At 39.9% G+C, this 23032-nt stretch overlaps 1 protein-coding gene across 11 annotated transcripts in view; it reads left to right on the top strand.

Annotated features, from left to right (window-relative positions):
- adgrl2b.1 (adhesion G protein-coupled receptor L2b, tandem duplicate 1) overlaps positions 1 to 22586 on the top strand; it is a 111946-nt gene extending 89360 nt beyond the window's left edge. For 4 of the 11 annotated variants that reach the window (XM_058065687.2, XM_058065678.2, XM_058065679.2 and 1 more), the window contains 9 exons: positions 1847 to 2056; positions 3199 to 3419; positions 4581 to 4647; positions 8130 to 8221; positions 11454 to 11622; positions 11758 to 11886; positions 13405 to 13501; positions 14335 to 14460; positions 20994 to 22586. In XM_058065687.2, coding sequence (XP_057921670.2) covers positions 1847 to 2056; positions 3199 to 3419; positions 4581 to 4647; positions 8130 to 8221; positions 11454 to 11622; positions 11758 to 11886; positions 13405 to 13501; positions 14335 to 14460; positions 20994 to 21838 — 1956 coding nt within the window. In that variant the 3' untranslated portion in view covers positions 21839 to 22586. Of the gene's footprint in view, positions 1 to 1846; positions 2057 to 3198; positions 3420 to 4580; positions 4648 to 8129; positions 8222 to 11453; positions 11623 to 11757; positions 11887 to 13404; positions 13502 to 14334; positions 14461 to 19305; positions 19360 to 20993 lie in introns of all 11 variants that reach the window. The other 7 variants (XM_058065688.2, XM_058065686.2, XM_058065681.2 and 4 more) reach the window with 4 other exon arrangements.
- Positions 22587 to 23032: the final 446 nt, after the last annotated feature.

The following is a 23032-nucleotide window of genomic DNA, read 5'->3' as shown; positions in this document are numbered from 1 at the left end:
GGATGCGTTCATACTTGTTGTGTTCGGTTTGTTTTAAAGGTGTCATTACGGTAAGTGTCTGAGCACACACACAAAAATACCTGAGCATTCTTCTGTGAGCACCATCAGACGTAGTAGTATACTTGTAGTATCACACCTGTCCAAAATCTGATAACTTGGTGTAGTCCAACTTCCATTCTGTGGTATTTTGTATTTGACTGGGTTCAAAAGGTCAGCAAGGCGAACTTCACTATCTTTCTTTTTTTTTTTTTGTCCACCTCACACAAACTTTCTCATCCAATTCATCTTGTAGGAAACACCTACTATATCATGTAGTTTAGAATTTCCTGTTCTCAGGGCGCCTCAGGGCGGCTGACGGATAAAACACCTCTCTAGCACACACCTTTCACATTTGCCACCCATCGTATTTTTAGACGCTATGCTGTGTGGAAAAGTTCCTTGTTTGATTGGACTGTTCGTGCCATGAACTCCATTGCGGAAATGTTTAAATTTACTTGCTTGTTAAATTATTATTGGGTGATTAAGTGACTGGTGGCAGTTTTTTTGATTTGTTATTTTTTTTAATAATTGCATCTTTATGTTTGCAAACCCCTGAACTGAACTGATGAATGAACTTTTGCCAACAAGACTCAAGACACTGAAGTATTATTTTGTTTTCAAAATTGTTCTATTTTGTCCAAAACATTTATAATATTCTATTCCATTTCAACTTAATGTTTGTTTGCCTGCTTCATTCACACCAGTTCGACTCCCTCAAGAACTGTTTCTTCTGTGTGCAGTCATATTGCATATAGTGTATATATAGCCCTAGCCCTTTATGTTCTTCATTCCGACAAAAATACCAGTGTGGAATCAAACCACACTAAAGTGCACACCAAGTCTTTTTATTTATTTTTTGCTTTTGAGCACAATAATGCACACGAACAACATGGCATCAGAGATAATTCAATATTTTTCGTAGGAGATGAAGAAATTAAGCAAAGCCGTCACTTTAAAGGAAGCGTAATGGTGGCTCAGGCTGGGGGAGTACAACGCCATTATCAGAACTAATTATATTTTACTGTGGTTACTGTCTAATATTTCATGCATATGTCCCTGAGAATTATGAGATGACTGCAGCTTAAACTTCTTGATGTGGTCCACCAAAGCATTTGGTCACAAAATGAAATTACGATTTAATGTCATGACAAATAGCACATGTCGCAAGGGCCCAGGCCATAATAAATGTGGGGGATCAGTTTGTGGTTGATTTAATAATACGTCCTCCACTCGTGAACTTTGCCACCCCCCTCCCGTCATCTGTCTTAACCTCAACCTTAACCACAACTTGAAACCAGAGCCCCCTGGGGCAAAGCTTAGCCTCCTGCCGACGGCCTGTGCAGCACCTCAGCTGCAGCTCATGCCTTCAATAAAAGGGCAAAAATCACAGGAGGATTTGGCTCACTTGCAGAACACCAATGTGCCTGCGTGATATTGCTGCACTCAATTTTCACATTTGCTTGGTGCCTGTCTTCAAACATCTTTGATCTCGCTTGTACCTCAGGAACCTGTTAACATCACCACTGCTGCTAAACACATCAAACTAGAATGCAACCAGGTGGGGCGCAGACCTCTACTAAGGCCAGACAACTCTACAGTAATTTGGATCAGTGTCTGAATTCTGTCTGTTTACGGCAGAGGTCTCCAAAGGTGTCCACAAGCAATTTTACAAACAAAGGCCTCCTCACAACTTGTCAGCTTACTTCAAGTAGCCGCACTCACTAGAGCAAATTAAACACCCTTGCTACAAAGGGAATATATGACAAGCGATGTCACGGGTCATCGTCCTAATTATGTCTCTCCACAGGGCAAGGGGAGCGTCCACGAGCTCCTCCTGACCGTCATCACACGAATGGGCATCGCTGTGTCTCTGGTGTGCCTGGCCATCAGCCTCTACACATTCTGCTTCTTCAGGGGTTTGCAAAGCGACCGCAACACCATCCACAAAAACCTCTGCCTCAACCTCTTCATCGGAGAGCTCGTCTTCCTGGTGGGCATCAACATGACCGAGCCAATGGTAAGTGCAGTCAGAGTTTCGCTGCTGAGTATAATTAACCTTTAGGTATATTAAGTAGCTTTGAAGATAAGAGAGACATGTTGGTCCAGTGCAGAGAGTAGTGAAAAGACAATCAGTGTTAAAAAGCAGAAAGGGTACTTAAGCGCAAATATAGTATCAAATAGACAGGGTGAATGAAAATACATTTCTAGGCATTAATGATGACAAAATGAATTGGAAATCCCACATAAAAACTATACAACATAAATTGGCAGGAAATACCTCTATACTGAATAAAGCTACATCTAACTCAGAGAGAGGTACACACCAACACATTATTCTTAAAATTACAGTTATTCAAATTAGTTGAACTGGTAAACCTTCAGCTGAAAATGTGCATGAAGCGCAAACAATGGGCTGCTACCAAAGAACATAATAAAATTATTCTCATCAAGAGAGGAGAAATATGATCTTTAGGGGAAAAAAATGATGCGCAAACAATGCTAAAATCCTTCAACATATCAGTATGTGGAATCAAATTATGGAATGATAAGTAAAAACTCAATGCACTAGCATGATACATTTCAAGAAACAGTACCAGCAGATGATGTTTGCAAAGTATAAGAAGAAACCCGAGCCTCAGGGAATTACTTGTGCAATGCTATGCCATAATTTGTTTATACAGATTTACAAACCTCAACTTTGTTGCAAACATTGTTCAGAACTGGCAAATGGCACTCATAGGAGGTGAACAAATGCATTAGCTATTGATGTGAAACAAAGAGGTGATAGGATTGAATACTCTCTGCTTTTTCCTACTCCATTTGGACATGTGCAATTGTGAAATGTAATAGGATGTTCAAATAAAGTCAAATTACCAAAATATGACAATCAATGCTATTGTTTACATTTTTAATTGAATTAGGTTGGATTTATTTGTGGCTTTAGACAGGAACCTAAGTGTATACAGCACCTCAACCAAGGCTGCACATGCCTAATTTGAACGTTCCACCTCCTGCATAATCTGTAAATCAGTGGTCTGCATAAAATGTCCCAATTTGCTATTTTCAACTTTGTTGTTTACTAAGAGTTATAGTTTAGCATTGCACATGTATCCAATACCTGCACCAAAACTAACACAATAATAACTTCTTCCTTATTAGCTGGTGTGCTCCATCATTGCTGGTGTCCTCCATTTCTGCTTTCTGGCTGCCTTTGCCTGGATGTGTCTGGAGGGTGTGCAACTCTACCTCATGCTGGTCGAGGTGTTTGAGAGCGAATTCTCCCGCAGGAAGTACTACTACATGACCGGCTACCTCTTCCCAGCAGCAGTGGTGGGCATCTCAGCGGCTGTCGACTACCGCAGCTACGGCACGCCACGAGCGTAAGTGCGGGGGATTATTTATTCTGGTCTTCTGTGCTAATGATAGTAATAGCACAGAGATCAGTGCACCTCTGCCCTCTGCCAAATTTACACCCTGTCACTGCTAAGAGCAAAGCCGCAACACTAATGAATGCTACTGTGTGAGCTTCGCTGACCTGTCGGGCTTTTTATTCTTTGCATGCGTATAATTGCCGACCTTGTCAGTTTAAAGTTTATGCACTTTTATTCTGCTCAATTTCATCCCAAAAAACAAAATTTGTTGTATTGCTTGGCTCTAATTTAAGGGATTTTGCCAGTTTGTTTCCAAGCACATATTTGTAGCTGAATACTGCTTGAGGGCGATGCTTCCCCAAGGTCAAGTTGAGCTTTCTGTGGTCAGAGGAGCCTCGCTCATTTCGCTGTGGCCGATTATCTTGCAGCTAATCAATGAGACCTTGTTTTGGCATTGAGCTGATTTAATGAATTGAAACAAATCCTTCTTTTTTCCTTTCCTAGCCTGTCAAGCTCCATAGATGCACAACAAATAAAGGCCTTCTCTCAAATAAATGCCGTATTTTAAGTAGACAGACTATTTTGCATAATGCATACATCCTTCTTCCATGCCACTTATCCATGCCACTTATCCTCACTAAGTTTGTGGGTATGCTCGAGCCTATCACACCTGACTTCGAGCGAGAGGCAGGGTACACCCTTGACTGGTCAATCGCCGGGCACACGTCTTCTAAGACAACTTGGAACAGTCCGGATGCAGTCGATTGAATATCCTGAGAATACAATGACCTACATAACTGAGAATATTCACAGGCGGAATGTCATGGCCTCCATCTAATACAGTGGATCACCCACAACTGTACTGTACAGACTGAACTTTCAACTATCATTGAAATTTCTCCCTGCCACTCACGCCCCCCGACAGTTCACACCACCCTCCACCCTCAGGGGGACCTGCCACACTATTTTAGAAGCAATGAGCTAATAGATTAAACTGACATGTCTAATTCTAGCCTGAAGCAATCATTGAATATAAATATAAATAAATAAATAAGTATGAATAAAAGCCTCCTTTCAAACAGATACCTTTGTCAAAGTAAATGCTTGGCACTCTGCAGTTTACAACATAAAAGACTAAGAGGTTGTGTTTTGGTTTTTTGCTCTGGTTAGGTGCTGGCTGCGAGTGGACAACCATTTCATCTGGAGCTTCATTGGCCCTGTAACGTTTGTAATTTTGGTAAGTTCTGTCTCTCAATTTTTAAAAGCTTTGAGAATGGTTGATTGATTGATTTTGTGTGCGAGCTCCTGAGCACCACTGTTTCAAGATCGATTTGCATGAAAGGGAAAAAAGGGGCAGCGTCTACTCTGCATTGTAATCCTCCAAAATCACAAGCTGCGGAGCAGAGTCTCATCACGCGATGAGAAGGAGAAAGTCGTCATCTCAGGCATGAAGGTCATTTGCGCAGTTGGAAAACAAGAGTGGAAATGGAAGTAATGAGTGGGTGGGCCGGACGACCTTTAGCTCTAAGCTGCCGCTGAGGATCATGTCATGTCCCCAGCCAATCTCAGCACACAGACACATCTCCGGCCTGACTTTTTAATATTGCATGTGGTGCACTGGGCGTTGACAGAAACACAAAGAAGCACAACATGCAGGACGAATGGACATACGCTTGCATTGCCATACACCAAACTGACATGTCTGTCTGTCCATAGGCTGTGAATGCATGCAAAACCTCAAAGCGCTGCATTGGCAGCAATTCTTATTGTAAGATGACTTTGACAGGCACGGAATAGCGCTAAATATTGCAGTGTAAAGCCCCTCGGAGACCACTTTTCTGCAGAACGCCTCCCAGCATCCATGCCTCCTTCTCTCGTCGGATGTGTGTCGTCACTAAACGCATCTCCTCATGCTGATGGAACTCGACCCCAGCGGCTTAAAGAGCAAACCATCCAGAATACGATGTCCTTGCCTCTCACTTCTTCAAATCTTTGCCTTCACATGCAGTCGTTGACTGTCCACACACATTCGTCTCTGTTTCCACTTCCGAATGCATTCATATGGGAATATGCTGAGATATTCACCGGAATCAGAAATCTCTGATTGTTTGTGAGGAAAAAGCCTTATTTTCTGAATTGATTAACTGTCCAATATTATAGTATTTTTCAACAATAATAACTTGACTAGAAAGGATGTTCATGTTGATGTTCAGAACTCTACTTTTGCTACCTGTGTTTGAAGTATTTTAGCATTTCATCACTTTGTGATCACAAAACTAGAATATCGTGCTCACATCTCAATTCAACCCGGACGGGTGTGAGGTACTCGTCGAAATAAACAAATTATAAGCGCAGACAGCTGTTAGCAAGTCAAGCTAAACGGCTAACTGCTGAAGCTCAAGATGGTTGCTTAGCAACAATACGCAGAGGCGTGGAGACCTCATGTCCAGACACCCCGGAAAGGCCACCCCTACAAAGACTGCTACCACCAACAGAGCCGCTAACAGCCATGGGGCCACCCAAGAAGCGGGAAGAAGGGGCGCCATTTATGCCGTCTCAGCCGTTGACCCAAGCGGAGCTCTGAGCATACAACTGCTTGAAGAATCTATTGATTGTGCAAATGAAAGAGCAACAGCAGGAAATCTTGGCACATACTGCGGCACAAGTATGGCATGATCTGAAAAGCCTGCAAAAACAGATTGGAACTCTAAAACATCAGAACGACAGCCTCAAGGAGAGTTTCTCTGAGTTTCAAGAGGAGGTTAAACACCTGAGGGAGGAGGTTAAACACCTGAGGGAGGAGGTTAAACACCTGAGGGAGGAAAATAGAGAACAGCGCAATCAAATCAAGGCATTACAGCATAATAATACAGCCTTGAACGCTGCTCTTAAAGAAGATAAAGAAGCAAAACAGAATATAACTGAGAAAATTAAGGACACAAATGATGAAAGACAGCAAGGAAAAGTGGCATAACTCACAAGACAATGCACAAAGAAAAGTATTAATACTTTTAAGATAAATCTGAACAACAAAAAACAACAAACAACAAAAATGGGTGTCTGTATAGTGAAAATCATGTATATGAAGCATATGAACTGGTTCTAAATACGTACATGAAGTTATACAATAAGCACTATCCATTGAGAGAAATGTCTAATAAGCAAAATAAAAAAAAATCAGCCATGGATGACAGAGGGCCTGCAAAATGCATTGATGGTCATAAGAAAGCAGATTGTCCTCTATTTCACAGACGGAAAGTCAAAAAATTATGATATGAACAAAGTTATTGAAAGGTTCATCCATCCATCTGTTTTCTATGCCACTTATAGGCACATATAGACACACAACTATGGACAATTATGCATGTTTAAAACTCCACACAGAGTTGCCCAAGCGGAGAATCGAACCGAAGTCTTCTCAATCTCCTGATTGTGTGGCCCACACGCGACCATTCGTCCACCATGCAGCCTTGAAAGGTTCAATAAATACTTAATATTGGCACAAACCTGGAAGAAAAGATGCCAAATTTCTTGTCAGTGAAGAAAGGGAATGAAATTTAGACAGGAATCCCAACTCCATGTTCCTCACTGAAAATCATTGATATGGTCAATAAACAAAGCAGCACATGTCCACATCATAAAAAGATATATTATGGCATGCACGAGTCTGTGAGGAGGACAAGCTTGTCAACTTATTGGAAATCACAGGAGGTCATTACTCAATAAAACACTCTGACTCATGGTTTCATCTTAGATAGAAGGCTAAAATCATCACACAGCAACATAATCAAAGGGTATACCTAAGGAATATAAAAGACAAGTACCAATAAAAGTTCAACATAAAAAACATAATGCATTCCATCTGAGCAAAGGAGTAAGTTGGCCATGCTGAGCTCCCTTTTTAGCCTTCTATCTAAGATGAAGTCGCACTGTTCTATTGAGTAATGACCTCCTACGATTTCCAATGGGTTGACAAGCTTGTTGTTTTGTAGTTTTCTCAAAGCTTGTGATTGGTGATCGATGTAATGGGCACCCCTGATTTAAATGATTGGTAGTACTTCTGAAGTATATGGTCATAAATTAGCCCAACCACTAATAAGCTGCAGGGTTCAAAGTTTGAGAAAAAAGTAGGAGCTTACACACCACAAATTACAGTAAGTATGTTAAATATTTGTATTATTTATTTTCTAAAAATTATATTGAGTTAAATTTCTCTCTAATCCAGACTGAAAGGGAGCAGAAGGAAGACAAATCTAACTATGTAACTGTAAAGAATGTAACTATAAAGAACTCTTTCTGACACTAAAGTATGGCTATTCATCCTATATTGTTAAAGTCTGTTAAGTATTTTTGCACTTTCTGTGGTTCCATATAATAGATATGTCTCTTTCTGATCAGAGTTTTACCCTCTAATGCGGATTAAGTGTAATGTGGTCAATTCAGCCTATGTTCAAGATGAGCTCCGTGTGAGGTAGATCGCTCACATTAACCTCCGTTAACCCCCTCTGTTGCCTTTCTCTCCCGCAAGTCTTAACGATCTGCTGAGGTATTTAAATTTCCACAAAGGTAAAGATCGGCTGTCATAGTAGCTTTAGCGATTGAGCCAAAACCAATACAGATAGAGCTGTTTGCATTTGAAACGTAACAAGCAGGGATGGAGGGAATTGGACTCCGCTCTGAGTGCTTTACGTTAAAAGGCTGATGCGTCTGTTTTGACAGGTCAATGTCATCTTCCTGGTGGTGACCATGTACAAGATGGTGAAGCATTCCACTTCCATGAAACCTGACTCCTCAAGGCTGGGGGGTATCAGGTAAGGTGGAGATCAGGTGCTGTTTTTGTGTAAAAAGAAAAATAATCCCTCAGTCGTATTTCTTGGCTTTTTAGTGTTTATTTCTAGCCGCAGGTTCCAGTTTATGGTCTTCATAGAATTTTTTTTATACCAGGTTACATACGTCATTTTACGTCTTCATAACTGCATCACAGACTTTTGTTGTTTTTTGAAAATAGAAACAACTGCGCACTAGTGTTATGATATTGTGTGTGTCTGTGAATTGTAATGACTTATAGCAGGGCTTTTCAAAGTGTCATATGGTACACTCCTCTGTCTATAATACCACCACAGCCTCCATTCATTCGCATTCATACAACAGTGTGTGCAGCCCGAGGCAAGGTGGGCCAAGTGTCTTGCCCAAGGACACAATGACAGTGACTCGGTGGAGGGAGCGGGGATCAAACCGCCAACTCTATGGTTTCTGGATGACTAGCTCTAGCTCCAACGGTCCCGCCGTGAACTGGGAATAAATTTTCATACTTACAGTAGTTCTTCACACCATCACTACCTCCATGTGTTTTAGTTTGAATTAAATTAAACTACACTGAGGTATTGTTTTCTTTATATTATGACCCATGCTTGATTTGAAATACACTACTTTTTAAATTTTACCGGACACATTAAGTGTATTTGCACCTAATGCAAAATGTATTATCAGTATAAGATCATTGTCGTCAATACCAGCTTGAATTTTACTCAGTATCGGATCAAAAAGGAAATCAATTGTATCGTACATCACTACTCGACAAACTATTTGGAAATATGGTATTTAAATCATTGGCCACTGCTCCACCCATTAACAAAGTAATCTGTAATTTGTTTCTTTCGTTTAAAATGTTAATAAAAGTGGGAAAAGTGTGCGGAAATGGGATGGCCTTCCCTTTACTTATTAGAGGCTGAGGTTAGAAATCTATTAGAGTCTAATAGTCTAGGTGATGCCTTGTCTCAATTTACCATGAGATGTGTTAAGAAAAAATGCGTGCCTCTCCTCCAATATACTGATCTTTATCCACAATTGTTAGTTGACCAATAAACATGTAGTAACCAAACATTTGTGCAAATAAAGAGCCACCTTACTTCATGTAACAAAAATATAACTGAAATTAGCTCTCAAGTTGCGGCACCTCCCCTGAAGTCTTGTGTTATGTGACTTGGACGTATTACAAAAAGTATCAAACATAGATGTTTTCTGGTCGCCACAATGTTAAATGCATGTAAAAATCTTACAATAATCATAAACAACACATTTACATACAATAATAATACTAGTATTAGTATAGTTTTACCTTTGCTATGATAATATTACTTATGTTACCTCCATACTCATTGTGGAAGGAAAAGTGCTCTCCATCTTTCTCTTTGCAGGACAAAAGTGATGCTTATTATTTCATTTTTTTATCCTAACCTTGCGCTGTCACATCTCATTAACTGCCATTAATTCTTCTCTAGCTCAAACCAGCCACGCGTGTTCCAAAGTTAAATCGAAGGTTAAATCCACTGTGATTATTTGGATGTAAATCCATCCTGAAAAAAGTCAAATTAATAATAGACGGCAAGCTCAATTTGCCATCTCTCTTAATACAAAGGGTGCTTCGATCAATCAGCCATTGACCGATATCAGTGAAAAAGCACGGTATTGATATCGACCAATATTTGCTTTAAAACACTGATCTCCTCCACTGATCAGCTCCACCCCTGCTGCATCCAGAACAACCAAGTATACCATGTGCTGGACTTCCTGTCTTAAGTTTTGCACACAGACAAAAAAACATCTAACCGGGGTGGCGCTTGTATGGCATTTGGGGCATGTGGTGAGTTTTTGAGGCTTGCAATGTGATCATCTGTTGGGCAGCAGCTAAAGCCCCTGTCCCAACTCTCTGTACACTTGCAAGTGTGGGCAAAATTTGGAGATGGCTACCGCCTTAGTACGGATTTGGGAGCATGCAGACACTATGTAGCACTTTTAGTGCAAGAGGAACTCCTGGCATGGTGGGTGTATGTCAGTCTCGGCACTTCCCTAGTTTGGCTGTCCAATGAGCGTACAGCCCATGATAAGTGAGCATTTGCACACCACATGAAAGGCGTTGTGTGCACCGATTTCAGCTGCTGTGCCAAGCTTACGGACAAGTGCCGGCAGGAATGGCGAGAGCACAAAAGAGTGGGTTGGCTGCATCTGCAATTCAGAAGGCTGCAGATGTGGCTGGCGGGGCCCAGCAGAGGCAGACAAACTTGGTGTTTATTCAAATAATAATAATTTGCATAGTGAAATACAAAACGCGAGGTGTGGACACCAGCGTTTTGGTAAAACAAGCATATTGGCTTTGTTTGTCTTGAAATGAGCTATGAAAATAAATGTTACGTATCAGGATCGGTATTGGCAGCATAAAACCCTGATTAGAACCCGACTCAATGCCAAATCTCATTTTTCATAGTAACGTTTCCTCAAGTCTCTTGAGGAGCGTCTCGCTCCCCTTGAGTGTCCATAACAACCGGCCAGCGTCTGACTGTTAAGTGATCGTGTTTCCTCAAGGCCTTTCCTGGAAGCCACCAAGGAAAAACACGCAACTTTGGCAGTCTCTGGGCTCTAAATAAAGCTCAAAGAAACAATACTTTGTATCATCTTTTATACTACATTGCTCTTTTTTCTTTAAATGGACTCTTGTCAAATCATAGAATATCATATGTAAGGATGGATTTACAGTATCCCACAAAAGTGAATGTGCTAGTCATATTCCAGCATGTATATGACAGTATACTGTATCTTATCATGGGACAATGCTATCAAAGTAAACTTTGATATACTTCAAGTACTCAGCAGTATATCAGTACAGATTTATGATACACTGACACAATCACTATTGTCTAAATAGCGGGGAACACAAGTAAGCAAGATGATTGTGTCTTTCCTACAGTCAAGTATAGTGTTATGGAGACATGGTTTGTGGATGCACGAGTGCTGCCGAAGTGATTAGCTGCAGTTTAGTGAGAGGAAACATGAATTCCAACATGCACTGTGACTTTGTTAAGCAGAGCAGGGTCCTCTCCATTTAATAATGTTGCTTAGTACATTTTCACATATATACTGCTTTACATTGACTACTCTAAAGTATATCCAAGTTTACTCTCTATATAGCTGACATCAATATTGCACTCTTTCATTGTTTCTTTTTCCGCAAGTCCGGTATAAGACTTCTCTTTTCATGCTCATCAGGTCGTGGGTGTTGGGAGCATTTGCCCTCCTTTGCCTTTTGGGCCTGACGTGGTCCTTTGGCTTGTTCTTCCTCAACGAGTCATCCATTGTGATGGCTTACCTCTTCACCATCTTCAACACCCTTCAAGGAATGTTTATCTTCATCTTCCACTGCCTCCTGCAAAAAAAGGTGCAACAGAGTTCTTTTATCCCAGTGGTATTTAAAGAGTTGTCAGCTGATTGGTGATGAAAGATTCAGAACATTCACTTCTGTTTCATCTCGCTCCACCCTGACCTCACTGCTCCTGCTCCTGTTCCCGCACAGGTCCGTAAAGAGTACAGCAAATGTTTCCGACAGTCCCAGTGCTGCGGCGCCTTACCACCTGAGGCCTCCCATAGCACGGTTAAGACAGCCACGTCTCGAACCACGGCACGTTACTCGTCAGCCACACAGGTAAGTGACAGTCCCCAGTCACAATTTCAACATCTTCCACAAACAGTTGCAGATAAGCTACTCTGATGCATAGCCATGCCAACATGTTGATTTCAAGCTTAGGGTCTTGTGCACAGAGCTCAGCGAGGTAAAAACAATGTCTGGCAAAGACACCAAAGCTTGACAAGTCTTTACAGACACCCCCCCACGGTGCTCACTCGATTGATGGTTTCTCGAGCGAGGAGCCACCGTGTCGTTAAAGCCTGGTCGCCGCATGAATCAGTCATTTCGGCACTGTTGGCAGACTAAAAGGTCTGGACTCAGGCGGAGACCTTGAAGCACAAAGCACTGAAACTGTTCAATAAGACAAAGTGGTAAAGAGATTAATGAGGCACACACATGGTACGTGCCAGTCGGGTGTTAAAAGGAAGAGCTGATTCTTGGGAATCCCAAAGAGATGTTCTTGTGTCCAAGAACCAGCAGCTCAAACAAGCACATGCTCTGTTTTAGGGCATCTTTCAGTTGAGTTCAGTGCACCATGATATGGCTGCATTAGTTGTGTTAATAGTGTAAAATCGTACCACACAAGCACTGTTTGCTTTGCTGTTCACTGTATTCAGTAATTGTGTCGAAATGGAGGGACAAAAGGTTAAAGTTACTAATTTAATGTTTTGTTACAGTTTTTTGTTTTGATTTTTATTCATCTAGTTCAGCAATTCCCAAACGTTCTCAACATTTGAGGTTTCATGAGTGGAGCTTATCGACCTCAGTATGCACTTTCAAGTTTTGGCGGTGCTACTCAACTCGTGCGTTACCCCCGCTTTTGTTTACAATTAACTGATCAGTGGTATTAATGCTAGCTTAGCAGTTTCCTCCTTACAGCTTGTTACCACATTGGTTCTGTTGCTGCTGTGTTGTGAAATATGCTTGTTAATAAAATTACCATGGGGTCAAAGAGAGGTGCATTTTCCTTTCCGCTTTTTCATGCACTCTAAATCATAATTAAAGATGAACAGTTAAGTCATGTATAATGAATCTGGAAATAACAGCCACTTAATGCCTCATTTTAGATCATTAAATGCTTGACAACAGGCATGTGTCAGGACAATCAATTAAAATAGTTTCCAGCATTTTACTTTTATAATCAGCAACACTGACACAATAAGTGTTATTGTTTAGGAAAATGTACTTCCTTGCCCATGCATCACTAGTCTACTTAAATTCTGCTTGAGTTTTTGCATAATCCAGCTAAGTTCATAAACTAACCAAAGGAAGTTTACACGTGCCTTTAAAAGATAAATAGTATGTACTACATGGACCTAAAGACCTCATAATTCTTCGTCCATTTAAACAGATCTTCTGGGAATTTGCCCGAGTTGGAATACTCTCATTATATCGACAGTAAAAAGAAGACCCTCTTAGGTTACAAGAGCTAATATTCTCATTTTATTGGATCAATAGCCTTATGTTTACAAGGCAGGTTAACACACTTATAATAGCCTACAGTGACACTGTTGATCTCCTTCCCTGTGCATCCAGAGCCGCATCAGGCGGATGTGGAACGACACGGTGAGGAAGCAGTCGGAGTCGTCCTTCATCTCGGGAGACATAAACAGCACCTCCACGCTCAACCAGGGTAAGCAAGCCCTGCCAGACGAAACACATATGCTATGCTCTTTGTGATGGAGCTCGGTATCCATCACTGAGCACTTCAATAGAGGCGCTGTGCTGCTGCGGTTATGCAGGAAGGTCGGCGAGACGAATCCAGACTTTTTAATGTCGTTTTTTTTCTGGTAGCATTAAGCAATCAAAAATATCACTAAACACCGCTTGTGCATCAAAGTCTCTCTCTCTCTCTCTCCAGCGGCATCATCAGACTGAAATGTGGCGTGATATTTTAGTATAAAACACCACAGATGAGTTGAAATGGCAGCCACCTCTCCTAAGTCATCCTCAGCCTGCTATGCTTGTCAGGATGATGCAGGCAAGGGATAAGGGAGTCAGGCGGAGGTCAGAGCATGTTTTGGGAGCACTGTGAAGCTCCGACTCCCTGCTGTGCCACTGCAGACTTGGACCTAATTAGAAATCTGAAGCGTTTTCTTTTTTTTTTCTATGCCAGCTAGAGCTAGAGCTAAAATCTAAACCGCAGAGATGAGTGGTTACATTCTTGAGGATTTAGACAAGCAGTCAGAGGATGATAAGGATGCTGTATTATTCATGGAAGGCCACGTGTTGTGTCTGGCGTCTCGTCTGGATGATTTTGTTTGGATGAATTTGTCTCACATAAACATTGCGGTGAATGGTGTCAACACTTGTCTTGCTAATATTGTTTGACTGCTTGTTTGGATAATGTCTCGCCCTGTCCAATGTCTTTATGGTGGCTTTGACAGACCACATTGTACGTCTGCCTCCTGCTCCTTAACTGTCCTTACTGATATGTTTCCCTCTCTCTTTTTGCTGTTATTTCAGGCATGACTGGCAACTACCTCCTAACTAACCCTCTCCTCCGTAGCCATGACACTAACCCTTATAACAACCTGCTGGCAGAAACTGTGGTGTGCAACACGCCCTCTCCACCGGCCTTTCACTCTCCAGGTGCGCATCCTCCCGCTCCGCATTTGCATTTGTTATAAGAACAAAAAATGCTGCAAGCTAACTTCAAGGTGGAACCTGAACAAAACAGTTATAGTGCAATTTTACAACGTTTCTTATTTTACATTTTAATACTACATAAATATAAATGTGTTCTATTAGCTATATGAATAGCAATATTATATTTATTAGTTTTTACATTGCAATATTAAGTTAATAACTTAATGCATTACTCAAAAAAATACTAGGAAAAATGTTTTAAAAACTACATTAAAGTCAGAATTTTACGACTAGATAAATAAAAACACATATCAAAAGAGTAAACACCATAAAAAAATGTTTCAAGAAAAAAATACTAATATTGCAACAATTAAGTTAGAATTCCATGTGGAAAATATCCTAATGTTGTAAAAGTAAAGTCCGATTTTGACATGAAAAAATCTCAATATAGCAAATTTCCCAAAAAATGTCATACTGTATATCAGATGAAAAACTGCCCCAAAACATCATTTTACAAGAAAAAAAATCTCAATACTGTGAAGATTTTGTTATAATTTTAATATGTCATATCTTAATAATAAACAACCTCAAATGTGAATCCTAATAACAAAATACTAACAATAAAGTAATAATTGGAAAAGAAAACCTGTACATTGCAAGAATGAACAAATTAAATTTTAGTGATTGAAAGTCAAAATTCCCAAATGATCGGAAGGTAATGTCATTAAAATATTTCTTGTAGCATGACATTCTTGCAATAATAAAAGCTAATGAAATAAGGATTTTTATTATCATTATTGTCATAGTGTCTTATTAATTTTGTAATTAATTAATTGTCTGAATTGTTTTTTTTAAACCCTCCTCATAATTGTAACTATATGTCTGCTATTCTCTGTGTTATGTTCTTATTTTTTGGTTTCCAGTTAATACATATTGCAGCCTTGACACAGCAAAGAGGGCATTTTGTATGTCAGTGTTTCAGAGGCGTTGGAATTTTGTGAAATAAAAGCAAATTCCATCATTTCTTTCAAACTAAAGCCTTTGACGCCATAGCCAGTGGAATAATGTGCTCCCGTTAACGGCTCATTATTGTGGAGCGAAAGGCACATCGGCGGGAAGGCTCGTTTACTTATGCTACTAGTGTTGACGTTCAGAAATGGTCGAATATTGTGAGTGCTCACGCTGGGGCAGTTTGCGGTCATGGTCATGGTTTTATTTGTTTCAGACTAAGAGACATGACATGTTTACACAATTTAACATGCCCAAAAAAATTACTTATTGTTTGTTTACTTCAATCTTCTTCCATACTTTTCTTGCATTCTTTTTTTGAGTGCGTATGTGCATTCACACTGAGACGTGTAAGCGAATGCAGTGCACTGAATACCCATATTTTGCACTCAAAACAGTCAAAATGGTGAGTGCGCAGTGATAGACCACCTTCAACAATTGCCATCTTGGCTTCGTAGTGGAAAGGGAGGGACTAGCAAACCTTTCCAAACTCAAAAAGAAGAGACGAAGAAGTAGGTAAATACTGTGATCGTCATCAGCAACCATAATCGGTTTTGGACAGCACATCACTATCACTGTGCATTGAGGAAATAAGACACAATAAGTGTACACAGTGTATTGAAGTGTACTGACTCAAGTATTCCATTTAAACACAATGTGTTTTCTAAAGCATGGACGATGACTTCAGTTTTCATACCAAAAAGCGGTGCCGTCATCGAGTGAGCAGCCTTTGCTGATCAATTATGCCACTGATCTTTGGTCAGAGAACGTGTTGCAACACTTATATTTTATTTAGGCCCTCCTCCATTTCAACTAAGTTGATGTTTACTTGTGTCAGTGTCTGTGGTGGTGGCCTAATTCCACACAGCCCAAGAAGGGGAAAAAAAGGCAATCAAAGGAGAGAAAACAAGCGTATGATGCAGTGCGGGCACAGTCGTAGCCCTCAGATATTCTCCAGCATTTGATGATAAAAGAGAATAGAGAAAAGCAGCAGTGTGATGAAAGTCTGCCAGGAAAAAAATACATAGAAGCATATAGAGCTAATGCAGTGTGCATGTACATTACTGTCCTGTCCTGCTTCTGCACGGTCACTTACCCAGAAGACAATCATAGCACAGTGAGAGGCTGTTTAAAAATGGCACACAGCCCAGCATCCAAAATTCAACAAGTATGCAGACAACCTTTAATCAAGCATTCACAGTCAAAGTCTTCCTTTTTTTTAGTGCTTATATTTGATGTAAGATGCAGCTCATTCAAAAATGTTTCAGTATTCTGCTATAAAAAGCCTCTTGCCCGAACACAGCTCCAGCGTGGAAAGTCCACACAGAGATGCCTGAGGTTGGAATCGAATCTGGTCTCCCAGCTGTAAGGCCTGCGTGCTCACCACTAGTCCACCATGCAGCCACTAGATATTTTCATGTAGTTTTTAATATTGTAAAAAAGCTAAAACAAATTACTAGTGGAAACATTTCAGCTTCTTTTCTTTACACTTTTCCTTTTAGTTGTACATTTTTTTCTACAATGTGCCGTGGGTCAATAAAAATTCATCTGCGGCTTGCAAATGGCCCCTAAGCAACACTTTAGACAGTTTTTTGTTGTGAAATATATACAACTTCTGAGAGGGCATTCAATGTAAAATAGTAATCCAAATCAAACCTCCAATGGCTTAATAAAACACTTAATTAATAAAAAGCCCCAAAATAAATGTATATATTCCTAGACATAACTTAGTATCAGCGTTATAGGTGACAAAGCATATTATTACTAGTATTTTATTACATTCCATGTTCTTCTTACTTTGCTCCTTTCTGCGTTGTTTGTCCATTCTAGTTGATTTTTTGGTTTGTTGAATTTTTTTTCTACAATGTGCCGTAAACGCACATTACCCAACCCTGAGTTAGCAACACATCTTTTGTCGATGTAGGCCTTAGTTCAGCGCTGCCTGTCGAGGTGAAAGTGCGCCCTTTGAGCGACATTAGCCACATTTACAGCCATAAATGTGAATCGCTCAAGAAGCGACTCAATTGGGATCTAACATATGGAAAGCTGTTTTCTAGTAAAGCCAAGCGGCAGATGCTCGAATAGGAACGCTATGCTGGGAAGATGGAGTCCTTTTCGCGTTTGGCCTGCTATAATCATTACATTTAGCACCTTCAAAAAGCACGTCGTCTCTTATGAGTGTATTAATATAAAGTAATGCTCTGCAGATGTTCATACCGACGCTGTAAAATGGTTACCAACATCTTGGATGGATTTCCTCTGGATGGCTTCCCAGAGTGCAGCTGTCATGGTGTCCACACCAATTCGGTTCCCATCATTCCCAAACATCCCCCCCCCCCACATAGCTCCCTGCAGACAATACCTGTCTGTGCATAAAACATAACGACATGCAAATGTCTTAGAAGTGTCTAATAATCACCTGACCCCGTTTTGCCCCTCTGCTTCTCTTTCACTCATCTTTTTTTTTTCTTTTTTTAGAAATCTCTTTCATGTTGAGATTGGATGTGCTCGCTGTCATCCTTTTTTTTTTTTTTTTGAGCTCCCCTCTACCAGAATGTCAGCTTTCCACAACCAGGCTCAGCAGCGTAGCCAGATAATAAAATCCTCACATTAAATCAAACGGCATCCCATTAGAGCTTCGCTTGCATCAAATTAGGGAGCGTATTGCCGTTAGCACCAGTACTTGGAAAACAAAAGAAAAAAATGCTCAAGCTGCATTTTTTAAGATTTGAAAAGTGCATTTTTAAAGTCGTATTTTAAAGTAAACTTGCTTTTTTATTTTTTTATTAAATTGCCTAGCATAATAAAATAATTGTAATAATTTTTCATGAATTCATATATTTTCCTTTAATTATATAAATGAATATCACCCACAGCATATGTATATTATTATTTTATCTATTACATACAGTATATACATAACTTATACCATCTATTTCTTTTAATGTGGTCAAGTCAAATACACATTTGTTGTATCTATTTATATGTATATATGTATCTAAGTATTTATGTATTGCTATCAGCACAATGCACATTGTTATCTTAAAAATGATTGCTATCATTTTTGAACATACACTGTATATAATATAAATAATATATTAATAATATAATAATAAAATCAGAAAACAGACCCAGAAAAATCTGAAGATTCTTAAATAATGAATTAATATACGTATTTAATTGTATAAATTTAAAATTCATTATTAATTTTAAAAAATAGATAAATCAACCATACATAGAAATTGTAACCTGTAACGTAACCTTTATCGGTCACATTATATTTATATGGCATTCGTTTAAATATATTTTAAAACAATTGATAAAATTGTGCATAATTATTTTAACTGTTATTTTTAAAAGAATCAATTACAACAATGTTACAATAATTAGCACAATAAAAAGAGGACTACATTAATACTTGACTGCTTATGTGAAGAACAAAAAGAGCCAGTGGCGTTCTAAGACGTTTTATGCTGTTGTATGTGTCAGTCAAAAATGAGGTGAAATAATTGCAGCCCAAAGTGTTCCCCCTTAAGTAGAGTCATGCTTGCTACTGAGCTCTTTTCATCTGCTGAGTCCAGGATTCAGTTGTCCTTGCTTTTGTCCTTCTTTTTCCAGAAGTGTCCAGCACACAATTTCACTGACACCCACCACCCCAGAAGAAAAAAAAAAACCAGCAAAGCATTCTATTATCTTTACATGAAGGACACAGGCTGACTGAATCCTCTGCACTTCCACTGTTATTTATTTTTTTGTCGTATTTGAGTGATTTGCTGTTCTTGTTCTGCTACAATTTTGAAAACCAGCATCTTGTTTTCCACATTTTTTTTTGCACATCAGCTGTTTTTAGGCCAGATAGCCTGAGCAGACACACTTGATGTGAGTGGTGGCGAAGTGAGTCTTTGCACCCTGCCTGTGTGTGTGTGTGTGTTTATTTATTGTGGAAGGGGCTCACAGAGGTGGTGGCCCATCTGTGTTCCACAAAACTTTTGTTTAATTTTGTCTTGCCCTCTTTAAACAGGTGGAATGTTTTATTTGTCTATTGTTAACATCCTCATGCTTGTTGTACTTTGCTTTGGTGGTCTGTGGCTGCTTTATGTGCTGCTTGATGTTTACATGCTGCTGTTTCTTCACTTCCTGCCATCCTTTTTTGTCAATGTACTTTGAAGTATTGTTCAGGATCAACTCTTAAAGGAAAACTGCACTTTTGGGGAATTTTTGCCCATCTGCCACAATCTGTATGTGAAACATGACCACACAGAGAAAAACACCTATTTTGATGTTCTATTGATATGACTGACTTATATATAAACCAAGCAACAGCAACATTGATATTATAGCAGCTAACACAAATAACTTTTAGTGCTAATAATTCATTGTGATGCAATCTCTTGGAGCAATATATATATATATAGGTGTGTCCCATGACGTGCATTGTTAGCTTCCTCATGCTAACTCTTTAGAATGCACAGAAAAGGGGAAGACTTGTGTGTCACATAAGGATTGTGGAGGTGCTGTTTTAAGGTCATGTCCACAGAACAGGGCTGAGCTATCAGAATACCTCAGATAGATAATAAATCTTCCACTTATGATTTTTAACAATTTTTTTATTGATACGGGAGGGTTTAGCATAGTTATAATTTGATCACATGTTTTATTAGTCCTATTTTATTTGTTTATGTATTGAATATGGTTTAGTTTGTTTTGTTGTATTTTATAGTGCTACAGTATATACCTATAGTTCTTACCATAAAAGTTCTATTTATAATATATGACACTTATGCAAACATATGTCGTGTATTTATGATTAATATTTTATTTTATGTTATTACTGTACTTATTATGGTACTTATTATATTATTTGGGTTTTTATTTGTGTATAGATGTTTTGCAGCACATCGTTTCAGCCTATAACTAACTAAATTACTCACATATTTTATATATAAATATTTTTCTATCTATTTTTATTATTTTATTACATTTTTAAGTTATATTTTTTCACATTAAGCCAATAGCATTAGGCTGATGCTTTTTTTCTATAGATTGCTGTTTTAATAAAACATGTTATTTTATTTGTATATATTTTTTTCTATTTAATTTAATTATTATTTAGTAGTTTTTTTTACAGTTTTGCACTGTAGTTATGACATTTTAGGTATATAGATAATTAAATTGTTTTTGCAGTGCCTTTTCTGGAAATGACTTTCTTCTATCTTCTGATTGGCTACAGTGAGGGTTTAAACATCCACCTGTTGCTTTGGCGTGCAAATGACATGCAGCAGGTGTGTTTTTACAAATAGCCGTGTTCTTGTGGACATACAATAGCATTAGATTGGAGATGGTGATGTTCCTCTACAGTGAACTGAGACATGGCTGTAAGCTAATTGGCTTCTTCAGGCGTTTATTTGTGTATAAATTAAAAGTAGTCCTGAGCAGTATGATAACGTGTGGACGGTGTATTCGTTTGTCGCCCCCAAAACGGCTGAAAATATAACGTGACTTGTTCCTTGTGTTGGCAATGTCTGCAGGACAGCACTCTCTGAGCAACAGCAGGGACATCAGCGCCATGGACACCCTCCCCCTCAACGGCAACTTCAACAACAGCTACTCCCTGCGGGACGACGACTATGAGACGGTGGGCGTGCGGGCCCCGGGTGACGTGGGCGGCCTCAACCTGGACGACGCTGCCTTTGAGAAGATGATCATATCCGAGATTGTCCACAACAACCTACGGCCCCGCGCCGCCCCCAAGGCTCGCGACATCCCACGGGAGAGGGACGCAGCTCTGCCCCCACAGACTCGTGTCATCGTGGACCGGGGTAGCGGCAGCGAGGACGACGCCATCGTGGCGGACCACGTGGACGCCTCGTCCCCTCAGAGAGGAGCCTCTCAAGGAGTCCACGCACCTTTGGAGCTGCTCCTGCACCCTCACCACAAGGAGGCCCTGGAGGCGCCCCTCCTCCCCCAGAGGACTCACTCCCTGCTTTACAGCGCCCACAAGGCTCCCAGGCGCATGGAGGGACAGCTGGGGCTTGGCGACGAGACTGTGATGACGGCGGAGGATGCTAGCAACAACAGAGACTCGCTTTACACCAGCATGCCCAATTTGAGGGACTCGCCCTCCGCTTCCCCGTACCCTCCTGAACAGGAGGAGGAAGACGAGGACGAGCTCTCACCTTCCATCCAAAGTGAGGACACGTACCATAAAAGCATGCCCGAGCTCGGCGACACGCCGCCGCCGCTTTCTTACTATCACATAAACCGAGTGACCAGCGACGGATGTGTGCTGCCGCCGCCCACCTCCCAAGAGCACTGTGCAACAGAGGGGGACACCCCTAGTGACGGACAGATGCAGCTCATCACCAGCCTCTGAGCCCCTGGAAGGGCGGGTGCTTTGGCTTGGTTGGACTTTTTGCACACTAAACATGTTCTTCTGAGGCCTGAATGTGGACTGTGCTGCCGCACTAACGCAGCTCAGACAGAAAAAACTCCCAATGTTCCCAGTAAAGAACACCTGACACTCCTGGGGGTCTTTTTTGAGGGTGGCTGTGTTGTCACCATTGTACAAAAAAAAAAAGAAAACCACTTATTCAGACTCAGGCCTTATATTTTCTCTCTTGCACATTGTCAAAGTAACAGCTAAAGAAAATATATTTTGCTGTACCACTCGTGTAAAAAGTAGAGAAAAACATGAAAGGAAAAAAAAAAGTTAATGCCCTCTTTGATGTTAATAGGACTCTTCATATAAACTGTTCATCTTCATCAAAATGGAGGACTTTAGTTTTTCCTCTCACACTTCACTTGTATGTTCCAATATCATTTTTTTAAACAGTATTTGAGAGATGTACTGTAAAAATCAACACGTCTGCTTGAGGGATTTTTTTACTTGAAGCAAATGTGTTATGTTATTTTTGCGGATCTTCCTTTTAATTTATTAACAGAACTATTTGCTTAAAAACATCAAAAACAAGGAAAGGTTGTTGCCGCACTGATTAGGTTCATGTCTTTTCTTTTTGTAAGAGCCTGTCGTCAGCTGGTATTTAATTCAACTCCTGTTTGATATCAAATAAATGTGAATTTTGTTTTTCTTGTCCACAAATGTCTACTACGACTTATTTATATTTGAACTTTTATATCAAAATATGTAAACGTATATGTAAAGCTTATGTTCACCAGGGTTGTGGGCATGCTGGAGCCTATCCCAGCTGTCTTCGAGCGAGAGGCGGGGTACACTCTGGACTGGTTGCCAGCCAATCACAGGGCACATATAGACAAACAACCATTCACACTCACAAAATAGTGGGTCCCAAACTTTTTACAGTGACGTACACCCACTCCTGCAGATTTAAAAAACAGAAACCTTATTATGTTAATTAACTTGAAATATTGAAGATAATTCATTGGTTCATTCATTTTATAGTAATTCAATAATTGAAAAATGTGTACTTTGCATGGTGACATTAGGATAAAGTTTGACATGAGCACTGATATATAAATAAGTTATCATCCTACATATATTTTATTCCACTCTGATGTTGGCATCCTACTTTTTTTTTGCTGCTAGGAA

This window comes from Doryrhamphus excisus, linkage group LG6 (genome assembly GCF_037039965.1).
Source record: "Doryrhamphus excisus strain RoL-2023G ecotype Guam linkage group LG6, RoL_Dexc_Guam_v1.1, whole genome shotgun sequence".
Classification (NCBI taxonomy): Eukaryota; Metazoa; Chordata; class Actinopteri; order Syngnathiformes; family Syngnathidae; genus Doryrhamphus; species Doryrhamphus excisus.
This window is presented reverse-complemented; position numbering and strand designations above follow the sequence as displayed.